The following is a 25,942-nucleotide window of genomic DNA, read 5'->3' as shown; positions in this document are numbered from 1 at the left end:
GAACGGAGCTTACTGAAAGGTTCAATGAATGCACAGAGGGATCGCAGCCATTATAAATATTATGAATTAGAACTAGATGGGAAAGCGGGTGGGGGGAAGAGTACACGACAGGCAAATGACATGGGGGGGGGGATGTCCTGCAGACTTCTGGCTTTTCAAAGAGGGGGGAATAAATAAAACTATGAGCTAAAGGTCATTAAAGAAGTAACCCCCCCCCACCGCCTTCCCCACCCCATGCACACATACACACACATACTGAACTTAGGGAGGGGTCTTTCCAAGGGGAGGCTTCCCACCCACAAATGCAAGCACCCTTTTCTTTCCGCGGACAGGAGAGGGGGGGCACCTTCTTCACTTACTAAGGGTCGTTGGTGAAGCGGGGGCTCCGCGGGGGCTGGTAGCCGTACAGGTGACAGTAGAGCACGTCGAAGCAGAAGCAGCACATCTCGGCCGACACCACCATCTTCCTGCAGCCGCCGGGCCCGACCCCGGGCGAGGAGAGGAGCGAGGCGGCGGCCGGCGCGGAGAGGCCTCCTGGTCCCGCGCCGCAGCTGGGCGGCAGCGGCGGGGAGAGGGCGCAGCCGGGGGAGCCCCCCGCCAGCCCCCCGAGGCCGTTGAGGCGGGGGGCGCCCCCCGGCAGCGCAGGAAGGGACCCCGGCTCGCCGCAGCCTCCCCCGGACCCCGCCGCCGCCGCCGCCCCGCCGCAGTGCGAGCTGCCGCCGCCGCCGCCGCCGCTGCCCGGGCCGGCCGAGCCCGACGGAGGGGAGCTGGAGAGCTTCTGCTTCTTCACCCCGCAGCAACCCGCCGCCATCTTGGAGCCGTCTCCCCCCACGCAGCGCTTCCGACCCATGGCGGGGGGGCCGCTCCGCCGGCCGGGGGACGTGCGCCCGCCCGCCCCGCCTCCGCCTCCGCCTCCTGCCGGGCCCGCTCCGCCTGCAGCCGGGGAGGAGGGGAGGCGGGCAGGAGGGAGAGGAAGGGGCGAGCGGAGGGGGGGGGAGAGAAGAAGGGAATGCGAGGAGGCAGGAGAGGGATGAAGGGAAGAGATGGGGGGGGATGAGGAGAAGAAAGAGAAGAGGGGGAGATGCGGGGAAGTGGGGATGTGAGAAGGGAAGGAAGAAAGCGGGGAGGAAAGGGAGAATGTGAGAAGGCAGGAAAGGGAGAGAGAGAAAGAGAGGGATGTGCGGGAAAGAGTAGAGGGGACGCAGGAAAGAAAGGGCGAAGGACGTGAGCGAGAAAGGGGAGCGGGGATGTGGGAAAGGAGGGGATCGAAGGGCGGAGGAAGGGGGATGTGGGGGCAGCAGACGAAGAAAGAGATGTGGGGAAGGAGGAATGAAAGAGATGGATGGGGGGAATGTGAGGAGAAGCGGAAGATGGGAAATGGAAAGGTAAAGATGAAGGAGCGGTGTGCGGGGAAGACGAGGCAGAAGAAGGAGCGAGGGACGATTGAATGGAAGGAGGAAGGGAGAGAAGAAGAAGGACCCAGGGAATAATGGCCGAGCAACAAGGATGAAGGAAAAGGGATGTGGAGGAGAACGGAGGGAGGAGATGTGTTGGGAAATTTAAAACAACGACAAGGGGGGGGGGGCGTTGATGTACACAGTGGGGAAAAGAAGGGGTATAAGGAGAGAAAAAAGAAAGAGCAGCATTAGTAGCCTCCCCCTTGTCCCATTTTGACAATCCCCGCCATATCCCATATTTCCCCCTCCAGCACTCCACGTTCGTTTCTCAGTGTCACAAAAGTCTTTATAGCCTCAGCTTACGACGGTGTTTGGTTTGGGCTTTTTTTTTCTTTTCGTTTTAATTGCATTATTAAAAACACACAAAAACCAGGTATACTGTCTGCAAGGTTGAAGTTCAGCCTGCCTCCCAACCACCCCTCCCTTCGGAGAGAACTGAAGAATGCCCTACTAAATAATTCACATGACCTGAGTTGGCATGGAGAAGGAAGGCGAAATATATAAGTCTGAGTCAGCAAGCCAGAGCCTGGGAGGATCCTGTTTTTTTAAACACCACCAAACCCCCAAAAAACAGCAACGTGCAAGCTGCTACCTGCCGTTGGCTACCTTATGACTGTGATCTATTTGGTGGGAAAGGTTAGCCCATGGCTCCCAAAAACACCACCAGAGAGAAGGACATCCTTTATAAGCAAGGTGAATGAGGCAGCCCAAGAAGTGCATACATTTTTTTTCATTGGTTTTAGAATGATACATATAGACAAGCAAAATAAAACAATTATTTGGAATTGTTCTTCCTTCCTCTCTCCCCACCCCACCCCACCCCAGCTTTTAATATTGCTCACTGACACTTAACAGTTAAGTAAATAGACAATCCTATGTATACTTAGTGAGGGAAAGTAATAGCTGCCTTTGAGGCTTCTTCCTAAGGGCAAATGGACAGTGAACAACATCCTCCATGTTGAAATCCTGTAGTTTCCCACAAGAGCCATAGGAAGCTTGACTATTTTAAAACCAGGCCAGTGACATGAGTGTGAGATATAGGGTGTATTTTTATATATCGGAGCCTTGAAGCAGGGGGGTTAATCTACTGTAGCAAGATGTCATTATGTTCAGGGAATGGCCTTTAAGGCAGATCATACCACCTCTGCAGCTTCATCATGCATTGCTAGAGCAACTTATTTTAAAGCCACTCACAACCCCTTTTGATTAATTGATATATTTCAATACTTCAGCACACAGTGATCAGGTTCAGTTCAAATCCAGAACGCTGTTTTCATTATGGCAGGCTGATCTACATCCACACTATACACTTAAAGCTATACACTATACACTTATATATTGCTTTACCAGTCATGGAGAATCCTGGGGGTTGCAGTTTGTTAAGGGTGCTGGGAACTGTAGGTCTGTGATGTCAGCATGCTGAACATACTACAGTTCCCAGGATTCTTTGTGCAAAGACTTGATGGTTAAAGTTGTTTAACAGTGCTTTAAATGCATGGTGTGGATGTGATGTAAGACTAGCCCTCCAGGAAGCTCTAGAGCAGAGTATTTAAGGCAGCAGCTCTCTTTGCTTTTTTGTCCACCTGCCGTTCTGCTCCTCTACCTGTAGCTGGGGTGGGGCAGTACTAGCTTCACCTCAGTATGCCTCTGAAGCACTGCCACTGAGAATGCAAGTTGGGAAAGTACTCTTGTGCTCAAGGTTCTGCTTGTGGACTTCCCATAAGCATCTGATTGGCCACTGTGAGAACCAAATTCAAGATCAGAGTTATTGGCTTCATCCAGTTGGGCTCTTGTGATGTGAACCTTGGAGGTTCTCTCCTTGGTGATGTCAGCCTCTTTTTTGTCTCCATTCACCTGTGTCCCAGTTTGCAGCTTGCTTTTACTATCCCACAGAATTCAGGGGGGTTAAATGATAACTCCCAACTGCTCTACATAGCATTCAACATTCTGGCCACACTAAATTGGGTGGACTGCTTCCTGAGATTAACATTGTTAGGGCACTAGCTGTAAAAGGGAGCAGAGGCGTAGAACTCATTAAGCGTCAAGATAGATATGTGGTGACCTTACAGAAACAGTGACTGTGATCTTAGAATACTTTAAACAGTTATGAATGATACACTCCAACTGAACATGATTAATCATTTTAGGGTCCTTAACAACTCTTCTGTATATTTTTTTTAGGATGCATAATGACAAAAATAGAATAGTGATTCGTGCAGTAAGAAAATAGTACATCTCTTGTTTATTGATGGTTTCTCACTTTGGTATTTTAAAAAAAGAAACATTCTCCTGAGGTTCTTTTCTCTCAGAGGAGGATAAAAGCACCAAGGGGAACAAACAACAGATAAGGAAAGGTTCTGTAGTCCTTGCCCACAAGCTTATGCTTATGCTTTTTTTAAAAAACACCACCACCCACTCACTCCTCTTGTTATATGATTGAGGAAGGTCAATGTGTAAACATCCAGATCTGCTGCCGTAAAATCTAGTTTGTTCCTAAGAGACCTCTCAGAATTTGAAAAACTAAGGTTTTGATGATATAACCAGTGTGCCTGGAAGTCAGCCACACTGAACTCACTAGGACTTATTTCTGTGTAGGGATGCCTAGGATTGTGTAGTAGTAGTAGTAGTAGAAGTAGTAGTAGTAGTAATTTTATTATTTGTACCCTACCGATCTGACTGGGTTGCCCCAGCCACTCTGGGCAGCTTCCAACAAATATAAAGCATAATAAAACATCAAACATTAAAACCTTCCCTATACAGGGCTGCCTTCAGATGTCTTCTAAAAACTGTATAGTTATTTATCTCATTGACAATTGGTGGGAAGGCATTCCACAGGGTAGGTGTCACTCCCGAGAAGGCCCTCTACCTGGTTCCCTGTAACTTTTCACCAGAACTACCAGAAGGCCCTCAAAGCTGGACCTCAGTGTCCAGGCTGAACAATGTGGGTGGAGATGCTCCTTCAGGTATACTGGGCCAAGGCCATTTAGGGCTTTAAAGGTCAACACCAACACTTTGGATTGTGCTCAGAAACATACTGGAAGCTGGTATAGCTCCTTTAGGACCGGTGTTGTATGGTCCCTGCATCCACTCCCAGTCACTAGTCTAGCTGCTGCATCATGGATTATTTGTAGTTTCCGAGTCACCTTCAAAGGCTGCCCCCCCATAAAACGTAGTGCAGTACTCCAAGCAAGAGTTAACCAGTACATGTACCACTCTGGCGAGACAATGTGCAGGCAGGTAGGGCCTCAGCTACTGTAATAATGCAGTGGAGTTGGAAAGATTGTTTTTCTTTTTTTGCAATAACAACTTTTATTTTTCTTTCTTTTTAATTTACCCGGAGACCCTCCAAAATACATTATGAAAGCCTGTATTCCTGTACATACACCGCAACTTATAACAGTATATGTCTATAATACATGTACTTATTAAGTGATCCAGAAGATAGTATAAAGTATTTGAAACTGGTCTTTGGTTTTCTGGATAATTTGTAAATGAAATGAAGCTCTACCATTCTCTTGCAAAGGTAGCAAACAGCAAAGTAGTAAAACCAGTGCTTTTTTCTGGTGTTACTCAACGATACGCAGTACCGGCATCTTCCCCCCACCCAAGGTGAATTGTATCCCATTTTCTTTGACTGGCTCACTTCCATCCTAAGGAAGTGTTAATATCTATCAGTTCAACAAATTGTGAATCATTCCTAGCTGAAACTGCCTTGGGGGAGCAAATCTGGGCAGCTGTTTCAACAGAGCACACAAGTGCTACATAATGATTGAAGAGAACAAGGAGATGCATCATGTAAGAGCAACAGGGGGTGGGGAGACAAAGTGTAATTATCCAAACTGGAATATTGCCCCAAAAGTATCTCAAAGGAACTGTGACAGTCACAGTGAGCCTAAACTGCAGAGTGTTTGCCAAGATACACCTTTGGCATGACAGCGCTCTAATAGGAGCCTGAGCACCTATGTCATCAGAGGAGGATGCTGGGGCAGAAATCCAAGGGTTCTCTCAGCATAGCTATCTGGCTTACTACATTTAGGAATAAAACACACTGACCTCTAAACAGTGCCAGTACCAGGCTATTTTGTGCCCTGGGCAAGGGTAACTACTTGCCCCCCCCCCCCCCGGAAACAAATTGCTAACTTCAGTTTTCAAAAAACCAATGTCTTGTAGAAAAAAATAAAAAGCAATTCTAATGAATGAGTGACTTCAAAAATGATAAAATCCTTCAAAAATATAAGTAAAATGTTATCAGAAATTTATAAAACAAAAACTAATCTATCCAAAACTATGCCCCTCAAAGGTCAGTACTGTGCCCCTCTGAGGTCTGTGCCCTGGGCGGCTGCCTAGTTGGCCTAATGAAAGCACTGGCACTCTGTAAAGCAACCACTGCAGTAGGACCATTAAATCCAGAGATAAAAATTGCCTAAGTGCACCCCACCACTACCATGAGACTGAGCACAGAAATAACATTCCACCCACTAAATTTGAACCTAACTTCTGGGTGGGATTTCCTCCCACTCATGTGCTGAGCTAACATAGCTCAGTTACAGGCACACCAACTCCTAGGGCCAGAGGTGTCTTCACCCCCCTCAAAATCTGCTGGCAGGGGGCTAGGCCCCCTCAATTTTGAGGGGGCGGAGGAACCCAAGCACGGAGTCAAACATGGCATGTTTCAGTGGCTAGCTCCTGAGCATGAGAGAGGAAGCCACACTGCGCTGGGCTCTGCACTTGACCTGCCCCCAATGATGCAACGTTGAGCACCGCCCCACCCCCCAGTCTTGGGTGCAAGACAGCGCCTCTGTTCAGGAATTCTTAGAGACCAAATATGGCCTCTTTTTTCTTTGAAATTATGAAATTGAGGTCATGAGTGTAAGAACAGTAGCAAACATCCCTATATATTGATCACATTAAATGTAAAGAACATGGTCTACACCAGGGGTAGTCAACCTTTTTATACCTACTGCCCACTAATGCGTCTTACTTGATGGTAAAATTTCCTTACTGCCCACCAGTGCTCGATGGGAGGAGGATTCAGCTTGTGCCGTAGAAGCCCCTACCGCCCACCTAGAATCCTGAAACGCCCAGTAGTGGGTGGTAGGAATCAGGTTGACAACCCCTGGTCTACACAATGCTCAGCACTTTAAAATCCTATTGATTTCAGTGGGCCATGGGTAACTTTCCCACTGATATCACTGGCAACCTCAAAGAGCTTAAGGTTGTCTAGATCGTTTCTGTTAACTGTTAAATGAGAGGTAGGGACCAGCAGGCCAGATCTTCGTCTCCCCTTGCTCTGCATGCCAACTTTGGCAGGTGGTGGGGAGGCATGTTCCTCAAAGGAAACATGCTGGTGAATCAGCACCTAGCAGGATAGAATTCTCTGCTCATCAGCTGATGGGTAGAGGGTTCAGCCCTGCTCTGTGAAGGAGTCTGCTTCACCAACATTATTCCTCAGCAGGATGGACCCTCACCCATCCTGTCACCCAGTGGCATCAACTGATGGACAGGTGGGCGTCATTTGGGGGAAATGACATTGCTGCCAAACTGGGTGGGAATTGGATAGAAACTGATATAAACAATTTCTCTAAATATTTAACGGTGGTTATTTCTATCAGTTTCTATCCTTCTCCACATGCCTAATAAGAGTCCGAGGAAAAAATAAATATATAAAGAAGCATTTTATGTAACACTGCAATATTATCTGTGTCTACCCAAAGATAAGTCCCGATGGGACTAATTTCCAGATAAGTGTTTATGGGATCACAGCCTAAAGGCATATATAAAAAAAGATTCAAGTTATTTCACCTTGGCTTAATCCCAGCCGTTAAAAATGTTTTGTTGAGTGTTTTTCTTAAAGATTTCTACATTGGCCTTCCGCAGAGTTTACAGAGCAGTTTACAAAAACAATATACAACTTGGCTTTACGCAGAGGAGATCCATTAAAACTAATGAACAAGAACTTTTAATTTCAACAGGTCCTCTCTCAACAAAACTTCAGCTGAGTATTACCAGTGTGTTTTTTAAAAAATGTCATTGCTATTTCAACTCTTTGCATTGTTCATTAAATGTCAAAATGGGCTATCACATGGGAAGATGCAGCAAGCTTGTTTTCTTCTGTTCCCAAACCAATGGATTCAAGTTACAAGAAGTTCTGATGGTAAGAGCTATTTGACAGTGGAATGGATTCCCTTGGGAGGTTGTGGACTCTCCTTCATTGGAAGTTTTTAAGCAAAGGTTGGATGTCCATCTGTCATGGATGCTTTAGTCGAGATTCTTGCCTACCACGTTACATACCACCCAACAATTGTCTGATGAAAATAGGGACATCAATGATAATGAATAATAATAATAATAATAATAATAATAATACCCCACCCATCTGACTGGGTTGTCCCAGCCACTCTGGGTGGCTTCCAACATATATAAAAACTTAATAAAACTTCCTATAGAGGGCCGCTTTCAGAAGTCTTCTAAAGGTTGTATAGTTTCTTATCTCATTGGCTCTGGTGTTGCATAACTCCATACCCTCCAACATTTCTGCAACGAAAATAGTGACGTCCTAAGGAAAGGTGGGACATTACAGGATCAAATCAGAAACTAGGGCACCTTCTGTGAATCTGGGTCTGTCCCTGAAAAATAGGGACATTTGGAGGGTCTGCATGTTAAAGTCCTTAATCCACAGCGCCACCCACGTACCTCCTAGTACAGTGGTACCTCAGTTTAAGAACGATTTGGTTTACAAACTCCACAAAACTTGAAATAGTGTCTTGGTTTGAGAACTTTACTTCGGTTTAAGAACAGAATCCGAACGGTGAACGGCACTGGTGGCAGGAGGCCTCATTAGGGAAGGTGTGCCTTGGTTTAAGAACGGACTTCCGGAACGGATTAAGTTCATAAACTGAAGTACCACTGTACTGTATTCCCAAACTGAGAAGGCAAATTGGCAGAGTAGTTTCACAGACAGTGGGAAATTTTTCTTGGAGAGTTTTCTGTTAAGTGTCTAGTGGCTTAAAACCTCAGTTGGTCAATACTCATGATGGAAGCACAGGAAAGCATATATCTGTGTCATCAAAAGGTGAAGGTCTCGCTACAAGAATGGTGTCATTCTCATAGCAGCAGTGACTAGATCATTACTTGCAAGGCTGGTACAATACAGGCAAGCTCAAAATGTGTACTGCAATCTGTATTGACTAAGTGAAAAGTTAGGAAAAGGAAAATTAAACCTGCTGCCTCAATACCTTTTTAAAGTTGCCATCAAAAGTGTGGCCTTATGCTCAAAATTCATATGCTTAGCTTCAACTAGCAGTGACACCTGTTGCTTTTGAGGAAACAATTTTATGCCTTAGAGTTATGTCTTAAGGTGGGGTTTCTTTTTCTCTTCCTTCTTAGGGAAGGGATCCCTGCAGAAGCTACGAAAAAGGCAAGTTCCACGAAAGCAATCATTAGGAAAAGAACTGAAAATGAAACTGCCACTATCAAAATGGCATAAAATTATACAAACCTAGTTTTGTATATTGCCATATTTCAAGAAGTGAAAATCTTGTTGAGCTAAAAAGAAGAAGTTGTTTTTTAGCTATTTCCCCATAAATTTGCCAAAAAGGCAACATTTCCAATATGGGCTGCTATACGCCCAGGTTTTACTGGACATCTTAAAACGGTTGCCGAAAATTCAACCTGGGCACCCGGATGTATGGCAGCCCTGAGAAACCTACATGGTGCAACTGCATTTGCAATACTGTGGACTGTTCTGGTCACCTCACCTCACCTCACCTCACCTCACCTCACCTCACCTCAAAAAAAAGAAAAAAAAAAGGAAATTGTAGAGTTGGAAAGGTTTCAGAAAATGATAACCAACATGGTCAAGGCAATGGAACAACTCCCATATGGGGAAAGCTTGCAGCTTTGGAGACTTGTTGGTTTAGAGCAGAGCTTTCCAAACTGCGGATTGCGACACATTAGTGTATCGGCTGCTGTGTAAGTGTGTCATGCGGTCGCTCTTATAAGGGGTTAGTTTAACCTCCGGTTTGCTAGTAAAACTGAATCACTGTGTCGTGAAATGATGCATGTCTGAAAAGTGTGTCACCAGCATGAAAAGTATGGAAAGCTCTGGTTTAGAGAAAAGGAGAGCTAGAAGTGACCTGATAGAAGTGTATAATTTGACACATGTATGATGTGGGTAGAGAACAGTTTTTCTCCTTCTCTCATGACACCAGAATTTAGGGACATCCAATGAAGCTGGATGCTAGAGGATTCAGGACCGATAAAAAAAGGACTTCTTCACACAGCACATTGTTTAGCTAAGGGATTCACTCCCACAAGAGGCAGTGATGACCACCCACTTGGATGGCTTTAAAAGAGGATGAGGCAAATTCATGGAGAATAAGGCCATCAATGGCTACTAACCCTGTGGATATGTTCTGCACCACAGCTGCAGGCAGCTACACTTGCCCTGAGCCTCAGAGGGCAAAGCTGGCCAAGGGCTCCTGGCAGGGATTGGCTGCTTTTTGTTTGAGTTTTATTCTAACAAGACTCCTGCCTTGGGCCTCAGAAAGCTCTGAATGAGCATGATGGGAGGTTGTATGATTCTGAATACAGTCATACCTCGGGTTACAGACGCTCCAGTTTGCGTTTTTTGGGGGTTGTGGACCGCTGAAACCCAGAAGTACTGGAACGGGTTACTTCCGGGTTTCAGTGGTCGTGTATGTGCAGAAGCGCTGAATCACAACCCACGCATGCGCAGACGCTGCGGGTTGCGGAGATGCATCCTGCACGGATCATGTTCGCAACCTGAGCGTCCACTGTACTAGTTGTTCAAAACTGGAAGTGAGGAGAGTGCTGGTGCACTTACATCCTGCTTGTGAGCTTCTGGTGTCTGGTTGGACACTGTAAGAACAGGATGCGGGGCTAGATGGGCCACTGGCCTGATCCAGCAGGCTCATTTTATGTTCTTATGCCTTTACTTCTACCATTGCTAGCACCACTGCAAAATATTTTAGTACAGAGATGGGGAATCTGTTTTGTCTCTCAGGTGTTATTGAGCTGCAGCTCCCATCAGCACCAGTGAGTATGGTTAAATGATCAGGGATGGTTATCTAATGGTAGGACCAGTCCTGACAATGAATGAGAGAACCTGAGCTCACTGGGTGTTCCATCTATGCTTTAGACTACAGCAGGGGTGGGTAACCTGTAGCTCACCAGATGTTGCTGGACTACAGCTCCCATCACTCATGACCATTGGTCATGTTGGCTCAGGGAGTTGGAGCCCAACAACAACTGGAGGGCCACTGTTTCACCATCCCTGTAGTAGGGCATCCATTTGGAAGGGAAACAATCTACAGTGGTATCTTGGGTTACAGATGCTTCAGGTTACATATGCTTTAGGTTATAGACTCTGCTAACCCAGAAATAGTACCTCGGGTTAAGAAATTGCTTCAGGATGAGAACAGAAATCGCATGGCAGCAGCGGGAGGCCCCATTAGCTAAAGTGGTACGTCAGGTTAAGAACAGTTTCAGGTTATGAATGGACCTCCAGAACGAATTAAGTTCTTAACCCTAGGTACCACTGTAATCAAGATTGGCTATATATACAACCACATCTACCTAATTCAGAAGAGATTGTCTACTGAAAAAAGACTCTGCTTTTTGTTCTCTGAAATCTATCCACTCTGAAAACCTGCCACACTTTTATGAGTCTCTAGCTTCAGGTAAATTATTAGGATATACTGTTAACTGTTTTGTTGCCTGGATGTTTCTTATTTTATGATCTCATGATGACTCCTTTGGTTTCTCCATCCATATAATGTCTTTCTATTCCACTTGTTTTTGCATATTTTCTATCCTCACCCCCCCCCTGCAAACAGTCACCTCTCCTGATTAGCTAGCAACTTTGCTTGAGCATCAGAAGATGTATGTAAAGCATGAAGTCAGCATGAATATCAAGTCACATCTCTTTAAAGCAATGAACAAAAGGCCAGCTCTGCACGGGGGATAAACGAACTTAACTTATACCCAATTTGTCCAGTCACAAGTGGCAAATGCAGCAGTTTATCTTGCTGCACTGCAGGTTAGCAGCTCTACAGATCACCTTAGGTTCACCCCAAGACCCATTTTGTACTGCAAAATAACAAGGTGTCTGGAACTGACACTTGGCTATATAAAAAAATGAAATAAAAAGGGGAAATTGCCTAAGGATTGGAAATAGATGTCTCTGAAGTAAAGAGCTGTAAGCTGTAATTCTGGGGGGAAATGAGACTTCAGATAGAGTACTGTATTGCATTCAATACAATTCAAAGGCTACATCCAAGTGACATTTTCGTTAAAAAGAGAGAGACCTATTTAGTGCCAAGATTGAAAGGAAACGGGCACACACACACACACACACCGACTTTTATGAAGGGCAGAGAGAACTCTTAAATTACATTTCTGGGTGTACAGTATTCTGTATTGTTTCCCCATAATCACTTCCTGCACAGCACACACATATTTTGTGGGATAACCATCGTCATATAACCAACATGCTTAAGTCTAACTAATGCATGAAGGGGTTAAGACCATAGAGTAAGCTGTCATGCCAGGCTTAGCTCACCTTGGGTGGGACTAGGTAAGCAAGTCTCTCCCCACTTCCCCACAGTCTACCCCAAAAACTCAGCATGTGTGGAGGTCTGAATTGATTGCTCCAGCTCAGCTGCATGGCTCTCACAAGCCTCTCTTCAGATCCTAGACTTTCACCACTTTGAAACTAAGCCAAGTTTTACTGTCTGTTCAACTTTTCTGACTGATGATTGGGAAAGCACATATGCCTGACCTTTGAAGAATTTGTATGTAAACCAATTTTCAACTTACCTGAAATATACTCAGAGTCGCAAAGTGATTTCATGCTCTTTATTCAGCTCATGGTGGTGAGGAGGAATGAATGAAAGTCCCCTCAAAGTATCTGCTTTATATACATTATTTACACAATGGGCTGCACATGATTGGCTAATTCCGAAATTCTACCTTAAGCCAATCAGGTTGTGGATTCACTTCAATCTGGAGCATGATTGGGTGGTTCCTGCCAACCAATCATACTGCTGCATTGTTCTAGGACCAATCAGACTGCTGCATTCTGAATCCTATTGTTCTAGGACCAATCAGACTGCTGCCTTTTGGATCCTATTGTTCTAGGACCAATCAGACTGCTGCAGTTTGGATCCTATTCGACTCAGTACATAACATTACCAAACATGTGGTCTTTTCTTATGCTGGGGGAAGAGGGAAGTTTTGGAATTCACAAAGACATATTTTAAACCTATATTTTCATGCTTTACTTTGCTGCATATTCTGTGTTTTAAAATCTCTGCTGGGGTTCTCTCACCATAGAGTACTTGCCCCAAGCTTGGATCTTGCCATCCAGAATTCTCCTTTCTAAAAATACCTATTTTTCCATGAAGCAACATGTATTTCCAACAGGACCTATGGAATAGTCTGCACAGTGGTTCAGTATGCATCCTTGTCTCTGATTTTAAGGACTGAAGCAATAAGCTTTACTCACCACTCCCAGCTTATTGCTTCAGTCCTTAAAATCAGAGAAAAGTGGTGAGTAAAGCATTCAAAGGGCCCATCCAAGCATGAGATCAGTAAGCAAACTATCTTCCCCTTTTCTCTTTTATCCCATTGCTTTCTATCTCTCTGGATAGATAGATAGATAGATAGATAGATAGATAGATAGATAGATAGATAGATGATATAGTGAACTGCCCTGGGATCTTCATTCATCCTTTATTTTATTTTATTCAATTAATTGATGGTAATTGTGCAGGTTTGCTTCATGTGGCAAGAACTTGGCTATAATTATTCTGAACATTTATTATTTATACTCAGTGGTTATATATTTTTGTGTATGATTTTATTTATATTTTCTGGAAAGTTGATCCATTCTCTATGCATTTGGACACCTCAGAATAAACTGTGTCATATTTGGCAGGTTGGTTCCTGAAAATGAGGGGCAGGTTTTTCTGCTTAGGTTTGATTGATATTAGACACCATTTTGAATCAAGATGGTAGACGAAACCTGTCAAAAGTACACTGATTTGGTCACCTCTTAAGATATTGCCAAATTGTTCCAGAGATCAAGGAGCAGGTGTGGGCTTATGTTTCAGCTCCCTGTTGTTGTTTTTTACCCTGAACTGTTTCTGGACATTGTCTTTCAGGTTGGCCTTGTGTTTTTCCTTTAAACCGTGACCTTGCTTTTTGGATTGCACCTGTGAGTTATGGCTACTATATTTCATCTGAAGCAGGACAGTAATCAAATTATTCATGATGTTTGCTGAGTTCGAGGAGGAAACTTTTGCCTGTGTTTGGCTATAATTGGATGCAGTGCTATTTTTATAGAAAAAGAGGTGCCAAAACTCACCATGAATGTCTCCCTTGTCCTCTTATAATGGCAATGGCACCCACCTGAGATGTGATGGACTTGAGTTCTAGTAAGTTCTGGCTGAAAAAGAAGCCCTGATTCGATGTCTTATGGAATCAAGATGGCAGTCAGAACCTTAAAAAAGCTACACTGATGTAGACACCTCTTAACATAGTGTGGCTACTCTCACTGGAAGAATCATTTTTGTTATGGAGGAGTAGGCTGTGTCAATGGGCACTGAGATAAAGCAGCAGAAGGAAGTGGATAAATAAGGTCATGTCTGTTGACACCCTTTCTTTCGTTATAAAGATCACTTTGTACACTACACCCATCCACTATTGCACATTGCAGAAAGCTTTTCACTACCTGATGGAATTAATTCTTTCGGCAATGGCATGTTCTCAATAGATTAAAACAGCATGAGGGTGATAGACTATATAGAAACGAAAACAGGAATGTCATACAGCTTGTATTAAACAATACAACATGTGCCTCAGCAGTTGCACTGTTCCAAGTGGCAGGATGTATATGCCACACATCTGAACGATACCAGTATAGCATGCAGAGAGCTGGACTTTTCATTCTGATTGGAAAGTTTTCTATTTGCAGAGAGGCATTTGGTCTTTCTTTCTTTCTTTCTAATGGGGGGAAAAACAGATCTACATCCCTCAGCATTTTGTCATTTCCTTTTCACTGCATCCTGCTTTTCATGTAAGATACACAGCCTCCACCCACCCCTACCCCTCTGTAATTCCACTGCAGAATGTTGGCAAACCGGTCCGTCAACTGCTAGTTCTACAAGGCCCAGCTCAACCAGAACAGCTGCTTTTTGCTGGTGCTTTCAAACATCATGTTAAAATATTAAAAAAGCAGCCTGTGAAGTAGACATTATGTTATCCATTAATATGGAACATCACACACACACACACACACACACACACACACACACACACACCATTGGCCATGCTATAGATATTTTTACCCTAGAACATTCGCACATGAATTTAAGATCATCCTACCCAAATGCCACTGTCATCACTTTCATCTGATATTTTGGCCCTTTTCAGTCATGTGAAGGCTAAAAGTTCAGAGGGCTGGGAGTGCACATACAAGTCTCACCTCTTATGGATGCTTTAGCTGAGATTCCTGCGTTGCAGGGGGTTGGACTAGATGATCCTTGGGTCCCTACTAATTCTAATATTCCTATTATTAAAAATATTATTAAGATTCTAATGTCCTCACATGTGTGAGCTCCTCTCAGAGACCTTCATGCATTGAATGCAAAAGTCTGAATGGATTTGACTGAATGTGCTTTGAAGCTTCTGTGCAATCAGGAACCTCAGTAAGGATCATGTGCAGGCTTGTAAGCATATTCAGCTGAACAAGTAAACCGCATAATAGGCAGGACTTATTTTCCAGCTGGAACTCACAGGAACTCAGTTCTAAGCACCTCTCAGGTGGGTGCCATTGGCATTCTAAGAGAACAAGGGAGGTGTCTGCTGTGAGTTCCTGCACGTCTTTTCTTCTAGCCAAAGTCACATCATGTGCTGCTGCACTAAAGGGCACATAAGCAAGTTGCTGGTGACTTTGTTGCACAACAGATTGCACAATTGGTTTTCCAACGAGTTTCTGCAAATGCAACAGTTGCATTGGATTTCACCTGTCTATTTGTGCAAGAGCCCTTGTGGCAGCAGACGGAGAACATTGGATGCAGACCATTGTGAACTCATTTGGAATAGATTTTTATTTTTTTATTTTTCATTTTTTTACCCCAGAAGCTTTCGGAAAGACCAGATTTCACACTGTGTTGAGGACTGTGTCATTTTTTTTCTGCCTCAGGCACTCAGATGATTCAAGCCACCCCTCCTTTACGCACTTAGCAAACCGCCGAAACCTTAATTAAGCTCTGTTACATCAAAAGGAACCTAGAAACTTACTACCTTTTAATTTGTTATCTAAAACTCCTGTTTGCTTGACAGACCAAAGTGTGGGGGAATTTTAATGAACGATACATCATGGAAGGGATACAATATGTTACAAGGGACAGATGTTAATAGCTAGTTTTATCTTCCCTGCCTTACTCATTATTCCACACTCCTTGGAAACTTTATTAACTGGCTTGGGAAACTTGATTAACTGCTGCCCTTGCTGGTTTATTGATGTAAAGGAGCTCTCCCTACATTCCCTCATATCTTATCACCAGCGCGGTCTTGTTTAGACAGTGCATGTTAGTTCAAGTCTGAAGACATTTCCCTTCCTCCCCAATTAGCCAAAGGCTGGAAGGAGAAGGGGGAGTGTTGCTGCACACACTTCAGTTGCCTTATTCTGCTCTTAGTCCGGCTGACACACAAGGCAATACTGTACATACTTTTCATTTAAAACTGTGTGGTCCCAAAAGTTCTGGTAGCCAAACTGAGGCCAACATGACCTTGGGGTTCAACTTCTCCACTTGTGGGGACAAGGCTGTGGTTTCTTTCACGCAGGGTGGAGGGTGATCTTCCTGGAGAATGCAGCTGAAGAGGGAAAGATGAACCCAGGAAGATTACTTAGGAAGATTGGTAGTCCCATTTGTGTTTTACAAGCTGGTCTCCGACCGTAATAATATATTATTATTATCATCATCATCTTAGGAAGTATATCTACCCTCCGAAAATTTTTGCTTGAATAGAAGCTGAAATGTGTGTGTGCGTGTGTGTGTGTGTACTGTGAGTGGCTTCTGGGTGTCATACCAACTTTTGACTTGGCATAGCCTTGGTGGGCATTGTCTTTTGTCTTAGTGATCATGCCTACCATAGCATGCAGCCTCCCAAAGGTTGGTTAAGAAGAAATGTGGCTCTTGGTCAGGGGCGCTAACTCCTAGGGGCTGTCATGACTTCAGCCCCTCCCCAATGTATTTGATGGGGCTGACTCCCACCCCCCCACCCCCCAAAGTTGATGTGAGGCATGTCAGGCCACTGGCATGAGACCTGAAGTGTGCTTCTGGAAGGACATTGGATCCTCCTCCTTCTCCTGCTATGGAGGGGAAGCAGCCCCTAGCCTGTGACTGTGGCGGTGGCAGGAGGAGGAGCCACCAGCCATGGAAGTGGCATTGTTGCATCTGGGAATGCGGCTAATGTTTGGGTATCACACTCAATGTCGTGACGTCATGTGCGATGCTCAGGTGCAACTTTGTGACATCTTGTATGATATCAGCCCCCCACCCCCATTGATGCACCACTCAGGTCCTGTGTTGTTTAGGATGGGGCACTTGTGTGGGGTGTGTGTATGTGTTGTAGGGATCAAATGAGGAGAGGGAGAACCATGCATGCCACCTTGAGTAAGGTGGGCTACAAAAGCTAAAATTAAATACCGCACAGTACATACATCAGTTAAAAACTGGTATTGACAGTTGGGGAATGCCTGGCCTGAAAGGTACATTTTAAATAAGTTACAGAAATTCACCACTTTGGGTTCTTCTGTATTGCAACGGGAATTCATTCCATAAAGTAGACTAGCAAGGCTACCCATTTGAAATCTGATTTTCCCATCTCATATACTGCCCCTAAGAATTAAAAAAAAAAAAAAACTTCTAAGGAAAATATTTAGCCTTCCCTGTGATGAACAGTTATAGGGCTGGCATTTGATTTAGAGTTTGCTGATAACTAGTGGAGAAACAGCATAAAATAGATTCCTGTGGGAGCCCATTTGACATTTGCATGAATAACAGATGAGTCCATTATGATCCTTGCTTATGAAAAGAATGGTGAGTGAATTCATAATGATGAGACATTTAAAATAACATATTATCTAAAAATATGTGTGGTCTGGCATTAAATAACCAGCTGCAGGACTCTGAAGAGAATGAAATGAAATGGCAGGGAGACCAAATAATGCACTTCGTATAGATCATTTATCACAGCTCCTTTAACTTCTTACTAAACACGCTGGCAAAATTTGTGCAAGCAAGTTTCTGGAATGTACATATATTCAGTCCTTTTTAAAAAAGGGGTACTTAAGGGTACGCAGTACCAAACCTCTTTTTGGGGATTAAAAAGTGTGGCACTTATTGTAACAACTTCATGGTGAGTACTGTCACCTATTTTTCTAGGGGAAAAAGGACTGCATATATTTATTTTTACCTTAATAGAGGAGTAGCCTGGAGGAAAGAAATAAGGCTTATATGGAACACAAAGGCACTAATGTTCAGGGAGTCAGTGGCCTGGCTTGCACATCATAGTAAGCCAAATCATGGCTTACTGAGACTGCTAAAATGTTCTGGCTTCTGGAGAGGAACTTTACTCCTTCCTGGTCCTTTTAGCACAACATGACATTGTACCTAAGCCAAGGTTTTGCTTAGCATATAGGCTGGTTGTACATTGATCTTCTAAACGTTATAAAATATAACGCTGTAAAACGTTTAATGGCAGTTACCCTTTGCCGCTGGCTTGCTGCTCTTCCTGGTGTCATGTTTTAATTAACGTTATAAACGAAGCTTATAGTATGAACCAAAGTTTGCAGTTCAGGTGTCTGTTCAGGTATGCCAGTTTACAAATTATTATTCTTCGTGAGTGAGGGTAGAAACTAGCCTACGGTGCAAATGCAAAATTTACATTAATTGCTCTGCACAGTTTTGTCTCTGGCTGTGTCTACGGCCAGCATGTGGACCCTGGAAGGTTGCTCAGATAAGAATGTGGCCCCCAGGCCGAAAAGGGTTCAGCACTTGCCATTCCTAGAGACTGGTATCCAGAGGCATATCACTACTGACAGTGGAGGAAGACGAGAGCCATCACTGCCACCGATAGCATCACCCTCCCTGCATTTACCAGATTCCATAAGCATGCACTGAGATGGTTATTAAGTGTGGTAATGACATTTGCTCTGGATTGTAGCTGCAAGAACATTGTCTTAAATTTACTACTCCCTAAAGCTTTTGCTATGTATAGTATTACATAAATGCATGCCTATTGCAAATTACTTTCTGCAGTCCCATGTTGAGCCAAGCAAGGTCCATGATGCACTTCTTGAAGGTACCAAAGGGGAGTCCTTGGAATATTTCCATTAGTAAATAGCTTTTCCTCCTGTGAGGAAATGGATGAAATAGCCAGAGGTACTGGGATTCCTGTGGATTTCATGTCAGTCATAGGGTATGGAAATAGCAGTTAATGATGACACCATTTGATTCCATGCAGATTCCCTACGTGAGACAGTCCTGGCCCTATGGAAAGTATGTTTTTAAATGCTTCAGGGAGTGACATATGATCACTTCTATTTAAAAACTCTGCCTCTGCAACTTTTCAGCAGAGGAAACATCAACTGTCTGCAGTGAAAGCTTTGACCAAAAATAATACAATAAAATACAATGAACACAAATTATAAATGTCATTTGTAAAAGGCCAAACGTATAAAATGCCCAGTGGAAGATAGCAGGATAAGATGGAGTCTTGCTGAGAAGTATTTAAGGGAAAGTATTTGGGTAATGATTGTCAGAAGACTAATGGGTTGCTGTTGGAGAAATGGGTAAAGGCAGTTTGGAGGTAGCATTAACAGACTGTGTCAAATGCCAGGCACTGGAGATAAGCATACAGGTCTCTTCATGTATGAGGTCCAGTGTCCTCATCACTTTTTCAATACAGAAGAAGAAATGGGCCAGTCTCTCTTTCCATCAGTTTCCCATTTTTCAAATATTAAGTTCAGTTCTCCACATTTCCACATCAGTTTGTGATAATGCAAAGTTCACCTAAACATACACATTTGTATGGAATTTGGCCTAATATGCACATTTTTACTAAACAATTTCCCCCAATAGAGCACATTTTCATACATTGTTTTCACTAATATACACATTTATATGCACATTTTAGTATGCATGTTTGTACACATTACTTGGCTGCATTGCATACTTCAGAGAAGTGTGAATTGCTCACCCTGTCGGTGAGGGCTACTGGTACTAGGGACATGGCCTTTTCATTGGGGGCCCCACAATTATGGAATTCACTTTCCCATGCGCTGTGCCAAGCTCCCTCTCTGCCAGTCATTAGACACACTTGAAAAACAACAACCACAAAGCCCTTGAAGATTTATTGGTATTAGGGTGGCTTATATCAGTGCATGGTTTAATGTGTTCTCGAAGCTACCAGCATGAGCTTGACCAAACTGCGGGAGGCAGTGGAAGACAGGAGTGCCTGGCATGCTCTGGTCCAGGGGGTCACAAAGAGTCGGACACGACTAAATGACTAAACAACAACAACAAGGGGCTTGGTGGTTAAATCTCTGCTTTTGAGAGCCTGTGGAAAGCCTGAAAATAGAGTGTTCCAAGGTGTGCTGGGCAGCCACCTGAGGAGCTGCTAGATCCCAAGCTGGCCTCACCACTGTTGCACAATGGCACCAGGCCCATCCCAAGCCCGATCTCATTGCTAGTCTAATCCTCTTGCCTGCAACTTCCTCTGCCGCTGTCGCAAGCAGTAGGGCTGAGAATGTGGTTGTGGCCCCAATGCTCTGCAAAACCCTACAGCGGGGTAGGTGAGAAACACCAGGTTCGTGCCCTAAAGGGATAAGCCAAAGACTTCTTAGGAAAGAAGGTTCTGAGAAGGGGTTTAAAAGAAGACAGAGAAAAGGCACCATATAAGTGCTCAAAGAAGGAGTCATACAGGACTACAAAGCAGAAGTAGGTGAAATAGCCAGGCCAGGTTAATTATAAATGAGGTGTGACAATTTCTTTATGTTCGAGAGTGCAAGATGATATGTACCGAACCTGGAAGTGAATCCAATTGAGATCAGTGGGATTTACTTCTGAGTAAACAAGCGTAGGAGATTCACTCCCTTGATCTGGTGATTATCTTCGCCTCTCTCTCACACCCACACTCTCACCCTCTGACAATATGTGCTACTTGTGCCTTCAAACAATATTTGCTGAATTCTGATGCACTAGGGCAGGGGTCAGCAAACTTTTTCAGCAGGGGGCCGGTCCACTGTCCCTCAGACCTTGTGGGGGACCAGACTATATATTTTTTTGGGGGGGAGGGAATGAACGAATTCCTGTGCCCCATGAATAACCAAGAGATGCATTTTAAATAAAAGGACACATCCTACTCATGTAAAAACATGCTGATTCCTGGACCGTTCGTGGCCGGATTTAGAAGGTGATTGGGCCGGATCTGGCCCCCGGGCCTTAATTTGCCTACCCATACTCTAGGGACTGCAATGTTTATAATGGAGTTTAAAACTGGCCAACTATACTGGACAGAAAAATTGCTGCTTAATAACTCCAGAGCTTCCAATACCACTAACCTAAGAAGTATCAAAGCCTGCCTCATATTCATTGGATCCTTTTGGCTGTTTATAGTAATCAAGACATTTGTCTATCAGGATACGATTTGACTTTGTCTCATGGGATGGTAACAGACTGAATAAGGCCATGTGCCGAAAATCTGAAATTATGCTGTATTAGGTAATGCTTTGGCACCCTCTAGTGGTGTGAAATGGCAAGGCTTGGCTTAGCTTCCCTGAAACCCGTCAAAGGCAATCAATTTGGTAGACGCTCATTCAGTGGCGTAGCGTGGGTTGTCAGCACCCGGGGCAAGGCAAGAAATTTGCGCCCCCTAACCCATGGATTTGCGCCCCCTAACCCTAACCCCCAGATGTTGTGCCCGGTGCGGCCGGCCCCCCCTGCACCCCCCACGCTACGCCACTGCACTCATTCATTTATGTGTATAATAATCACTGGCATGGATTTCATTTTAAGCTTTCTTAAAAAAAATTGTAATTTTTTTTGCAATTCACACCAGTGTAAATTAGTGAGTGATTCAACTGTCAGCCTCAATTTTGTGTTTGGAAGTTAACCAAAGGTTAGCCTGGCTAAGGATCCTGGGTAAAATTCCCTTCCTGCACCTTATTTGCCATCATACTTACCCCTTGATGCCTTACCCTCTTGCTGGCAAGGCCACTGAGTGACAGGAACCTCACTGACTAAATCACCTGACTAAATGCTGGGTTGCAATAAAGATCATAAGGTAACTGGCAAACAAAAGCTGCTAAGAATCAAGTTTTGGAACCTTAAAACTCCTGCATCAGACTGGGAGTCCTGCAGAAATGCAGATAGAGACTAGTGTCTCAATGAAGCTGCTCTGTCAAAACAAGAAGCCACGTGCCACAGCAATTGTCCCCAACAAGGCAGTCTATTCAAGAGCACCATCTAAGACAGGGGTCAGCAAACTTTTTCAGCAGGGGGCTGTCCCTCAGACCTTGTGGGGGGCCGGGTTATATTTTGAAAAAAAAATATATGAATGAATTCCTATGCTCCACAAATAACCCAGATATGCATTTAAAATTAGAGCACACATTCTGCTCATGTAAAAACACCAGGCAGGCCCCACAAATAACCCAGAGATGCATTTTAAAGGACACATTCTACTCATGTAAAAACATGCTGATTCCTGGACCGTCTGCGGGCCGGATTTAGAAGGCGATTGGGCCAGATCTGGCCCCCGGGCCTTAGCTTGCCTACCCATGATCTAAGAGACAAGCTTTGTTGATGGCATTCCATTCCACCTGTAAACATGCCCCTTCTGTGCATGCCCCTATCCCTCCCCTAATTGCTCCCTCATGTCACAAAGTCTTTCCCCTCAAATCTCGAACTCCTGTGAATTCCAAAATACGTATGTAAGACAGGAGCTAAGCATTGCTGTTCTGCTGTGTTTGTCTGCTCCCATTACCTATACATTCTCAAAGGAAAATTGTAAACTTGCCACGGGATCAAAGGCTTGGTGGAGGGTCCATACCTGTGATCCTGCTCTCCTAATAGAGATCTGATGTAACTTCACACATGCAGATTCTAGAGTGCTAGAAGAGGGAACATTGTACCTATACAGTGGTACCTTGGGTTACAGACACTTCAGGTTACAGACTCTGCTAACCCAGAAATAGTACCTCGGGTTAAGAACTTTGCTTCAGGGTGAGAGGCCCCATTAGCTAAAGTGGTGCTTCAGGTTAAGAACAGTTTCAGGTTAAGAACAGACCTCCAGAACAAATTAAGTTCTTAACCCTAGGTACCACTGTATTTGTATTGTAGCTTTCCACTGCTAGTTCCCCATTTCAACATAGGAACGATTATTTCTTCACATTTAGGAGCATGATCATTGTACAATACGGCCCATGGTTGTATATATGCTGCCATGGCTCAACCAATGGATTCTTACAAATACCTATTGTTCTTTTGAATAAATATCAGTAGTTTTGGTGTGTTGGTATGCTTTTCTAGTCACAGAAGGATTTAGATGCATACTCAGGACAACAAAGGTCCGTATAGTTAAAGCCATGGTTTTCCCAGTAGTGATGTATGGAAGTGAGAGCTGGACCATAAAGAAGGCTGATCGCCGAAGAATTGATGCTTTTGAATTATGGTGCTGGAGGAGACTCTTGAGAGTCCCATGGACTGCAAGAAGATCAAACGCATCCATTCTTAAGGACCAAACTGCGGGAGGCAGTGGAAGACAGGAGTGCCTGGCGTGCTCTGGTCCATGGGGTCACGAAGAGTTGGACATGACTAAATGACTAAACAACAACAACAAGGGACAACATGCCATACGACACCAGTAAAAGATCCTGCCTTTCTGAAAGCGTGTTTAGAAGTCTTAGGTGTCTCTCAAGCACACATGCTAACATTAGATAATTACCTCTTTAGACCTGGGGATAGTCACTAATTGCTCACAGGGAGCCTGGTGGTTTAGATCTACAAACTATTTTGAGAACAGGATGTATTATCCCATTGCAGCAATTACACAATAGATTCTTACAAATGGGTTTTTGATGGGACTGCCTAAGAAAAGTGTCTGGAAGCTGAAATTGCTTAAGGTCATTTGCTCAGAACTTGAAGACTACAACTTGGAGAATTGAGCACATCTCAACCAGTACTTATACTGGCTGCCAGTTTATTTCTGAGGGTTGTGAACTTAGTTAATTAAAAGATTTCACAGCCTAATTCCTATGCTTTCGATTTTTCTGCTAAGGATGGGACTTTGAACTCTGCTCAGCCCCCCATTTTAAACAAAGTGGTAAGCCGATCTCTTTGCACATGCAACCCATACACATGGGTACCTGAAGGGATAAATTGCAGTCAAATATCCTTTCCTACCTATTAAAACCCATCCCACACCTTTAAGTAGGACTCATGTTGGAGACAATCCTATATTCACAAACACACAGACTCATTAATTACCTTACTGGTTTTCTACAAATAAACTAAAAAGCAATTGCTGCATTTTGCTAAAAATACTCATTCCAGAAACATACAAATGAATCCTGTGTAGCATAAAATTCCTTATGTTAATCATTCTTTCCCTGCCTTCGCCAAAATCAAGTTTAACCACGTAGACTTACAACATATCCCAAACTGTATTCACTGTATGAATACAGCCAAGCTATGGGTCTTGTACATTTCCCCCTATTTGCATGCCATATCTGTTCCTGCTGGAACAGATCTGTTCCTGCCCCTTCATGGATCACTGCCTTGCCGTGGCGAAGGGGCTTGAAGAACTCAGAGAAGCTATGAACTATGCCGAGCAGGGCACCCAAGATGAACAGGTCATAGTGGAGAGTTTTGACCAAACGTGATCCACCTGGAGGAGGAACCGGCAAGCCACTCCAGTATCCCTGCCAAGAAAACTCCATGGACAAAGACAACAGGCATATAAAAGTTATGACGCTGGAAGATGAGCCCCTCAGGTCGGAAGGCGTCCAACATGCTACTGGGGAAGAGCGGAGGGCAAGTACAAGTAGATCCAGAGCTGATGAAGCGGCTGGGCCAAAGCCGAAAGGACGCTCAGTTGCGGATATGCCTGGAAGCGAAAGGAAAGTCCAATGCTGTAAAGAAAAATATTGCATAGGAACCTGGAATGTAAGAACCATGAACATGGGTAAGTTGGAGGTGGTCAAAAATGAGATGGCAAGAATAAATATTGACATCCTGGGCATCAGTGAACTAAAATGGACGGGAATGGGTGAATTCAGTTCGGATGACCATCATATCTACTACTGTGGGCAAGAAACCCGTAAAAGAAATGGAGTGGCCCTCATAGTCAACAAAAGAGTGGCAAAAGCTGTACTGGGATGCAATCTCAAAAATGATAGAATGATCTCGATACGAATCCAAGGCAGACCTTTTAACATCACAGTAATCCAAGTTTATGCACCAACTACTGGTGCTGAAGAAACTGAAATTGACCAATTCTATGAAGACTTACAACACCTTATAGAAGTGACACCAAAGAAGGATGTTCTTCTCATTATAGGGGATTGGAATGCTAAAGTAGGGAGTCAAGAGATAAAAGGAACAACTGGCAAGTTTGGCCTTGGAGATCAAAACGAAGCAGGGCAAAGGCTAATAGAGTTCTGTCAAGAGAACAAGCTGGTCATCACAAACACGCTTTTCCAACAACACAAGAGACGACTCTACACATGGACATCACCAGATGGGCAACATCGAAATCAGATTGATTATATTCTCTGCAGCCAAAGATGGAGAAGCTCTATACAGTCAGCAAAAACAAGACCTGGAGCTGACTGTGGCTCAGATCATCAGCTTCTTATAGCAAAATTCAAGCTTAAACTGAAGAAAGTAGGAAAAACCACTGGGCCGGTAAGATACAATCTAAGTCAAATCCCTTATGAATACACAGTGGAAGTGAGGAACAGGTTTAAGGATTTAGATTTGGTGGACAGAGTGCCTGAAGAACTATGGATGGAGGCTCGTAACATTATACAGGAGGCAGCAACGAAAACCATCCCAATGAAAAGGAAATGCAAGAAAGCAAAGTGGCTGTCCAATGAGGCCTTACAAATAGCGGGGGAGAGAAGACAAGCAAAATGCAAGGGAGATCGTGAAACATACAGGAAATTGAATGCAGATTTCCAAAGAATAGCAAGGAGAGACAAGAAGACCTTCTTAAACAAGCAATGCAAAGAAATAGAGGAAAGCAATAGAATGGGAAGAACCAGAGATCTGTTCAAGAAAATTGGAGATATGAAAGGAACATTTCGTACAAAGATTTCCATAATAAAGGACAAAAGTGGAAAGGACCTAACAGAAGCAGAAGACATCAAGAAGAGGTGGCAAGAATACACA

General features: G+C 44.0%; 1 protein-coding gene across 1 annotated transcript in view; it reads right to left on the bottom strand.

Moving 5' to 3' along the window:
* Positions 1–25,942, bottom strand: part of AMMECR1 (AMMECR nuclear protein 1) — a 132,988-nt gene that overhangs the window by 97,437 nt on the left and 9,609 nt on the right. The window contains exon 2 of the mRNA XM_079961719.1: positions 360–933. Coding sequence (XP_079817845.1) covers positions 360–933 — 574 coding nt within the window. The remainder of the gene's footprint in view (positions 1–359; positions 934–25,942) is intronic.

This window comes from Podarcis cretensis (assembly GCF_951804945.1).
Source record: "Podarcis cretensis genome assembly, chromosome: Z".
Lineage (NCBI taxonomy): Eukaryota > Metazoa > Chordata > Lepidosauria > Squamata > Lacertidae > Podarcis > Podarcis cretensis.
The sequence above is the reverse complement of the archived record's forward strand: the minus strand, read 5'-3'. Positions and strand labels throughout refer to the sequence as shown.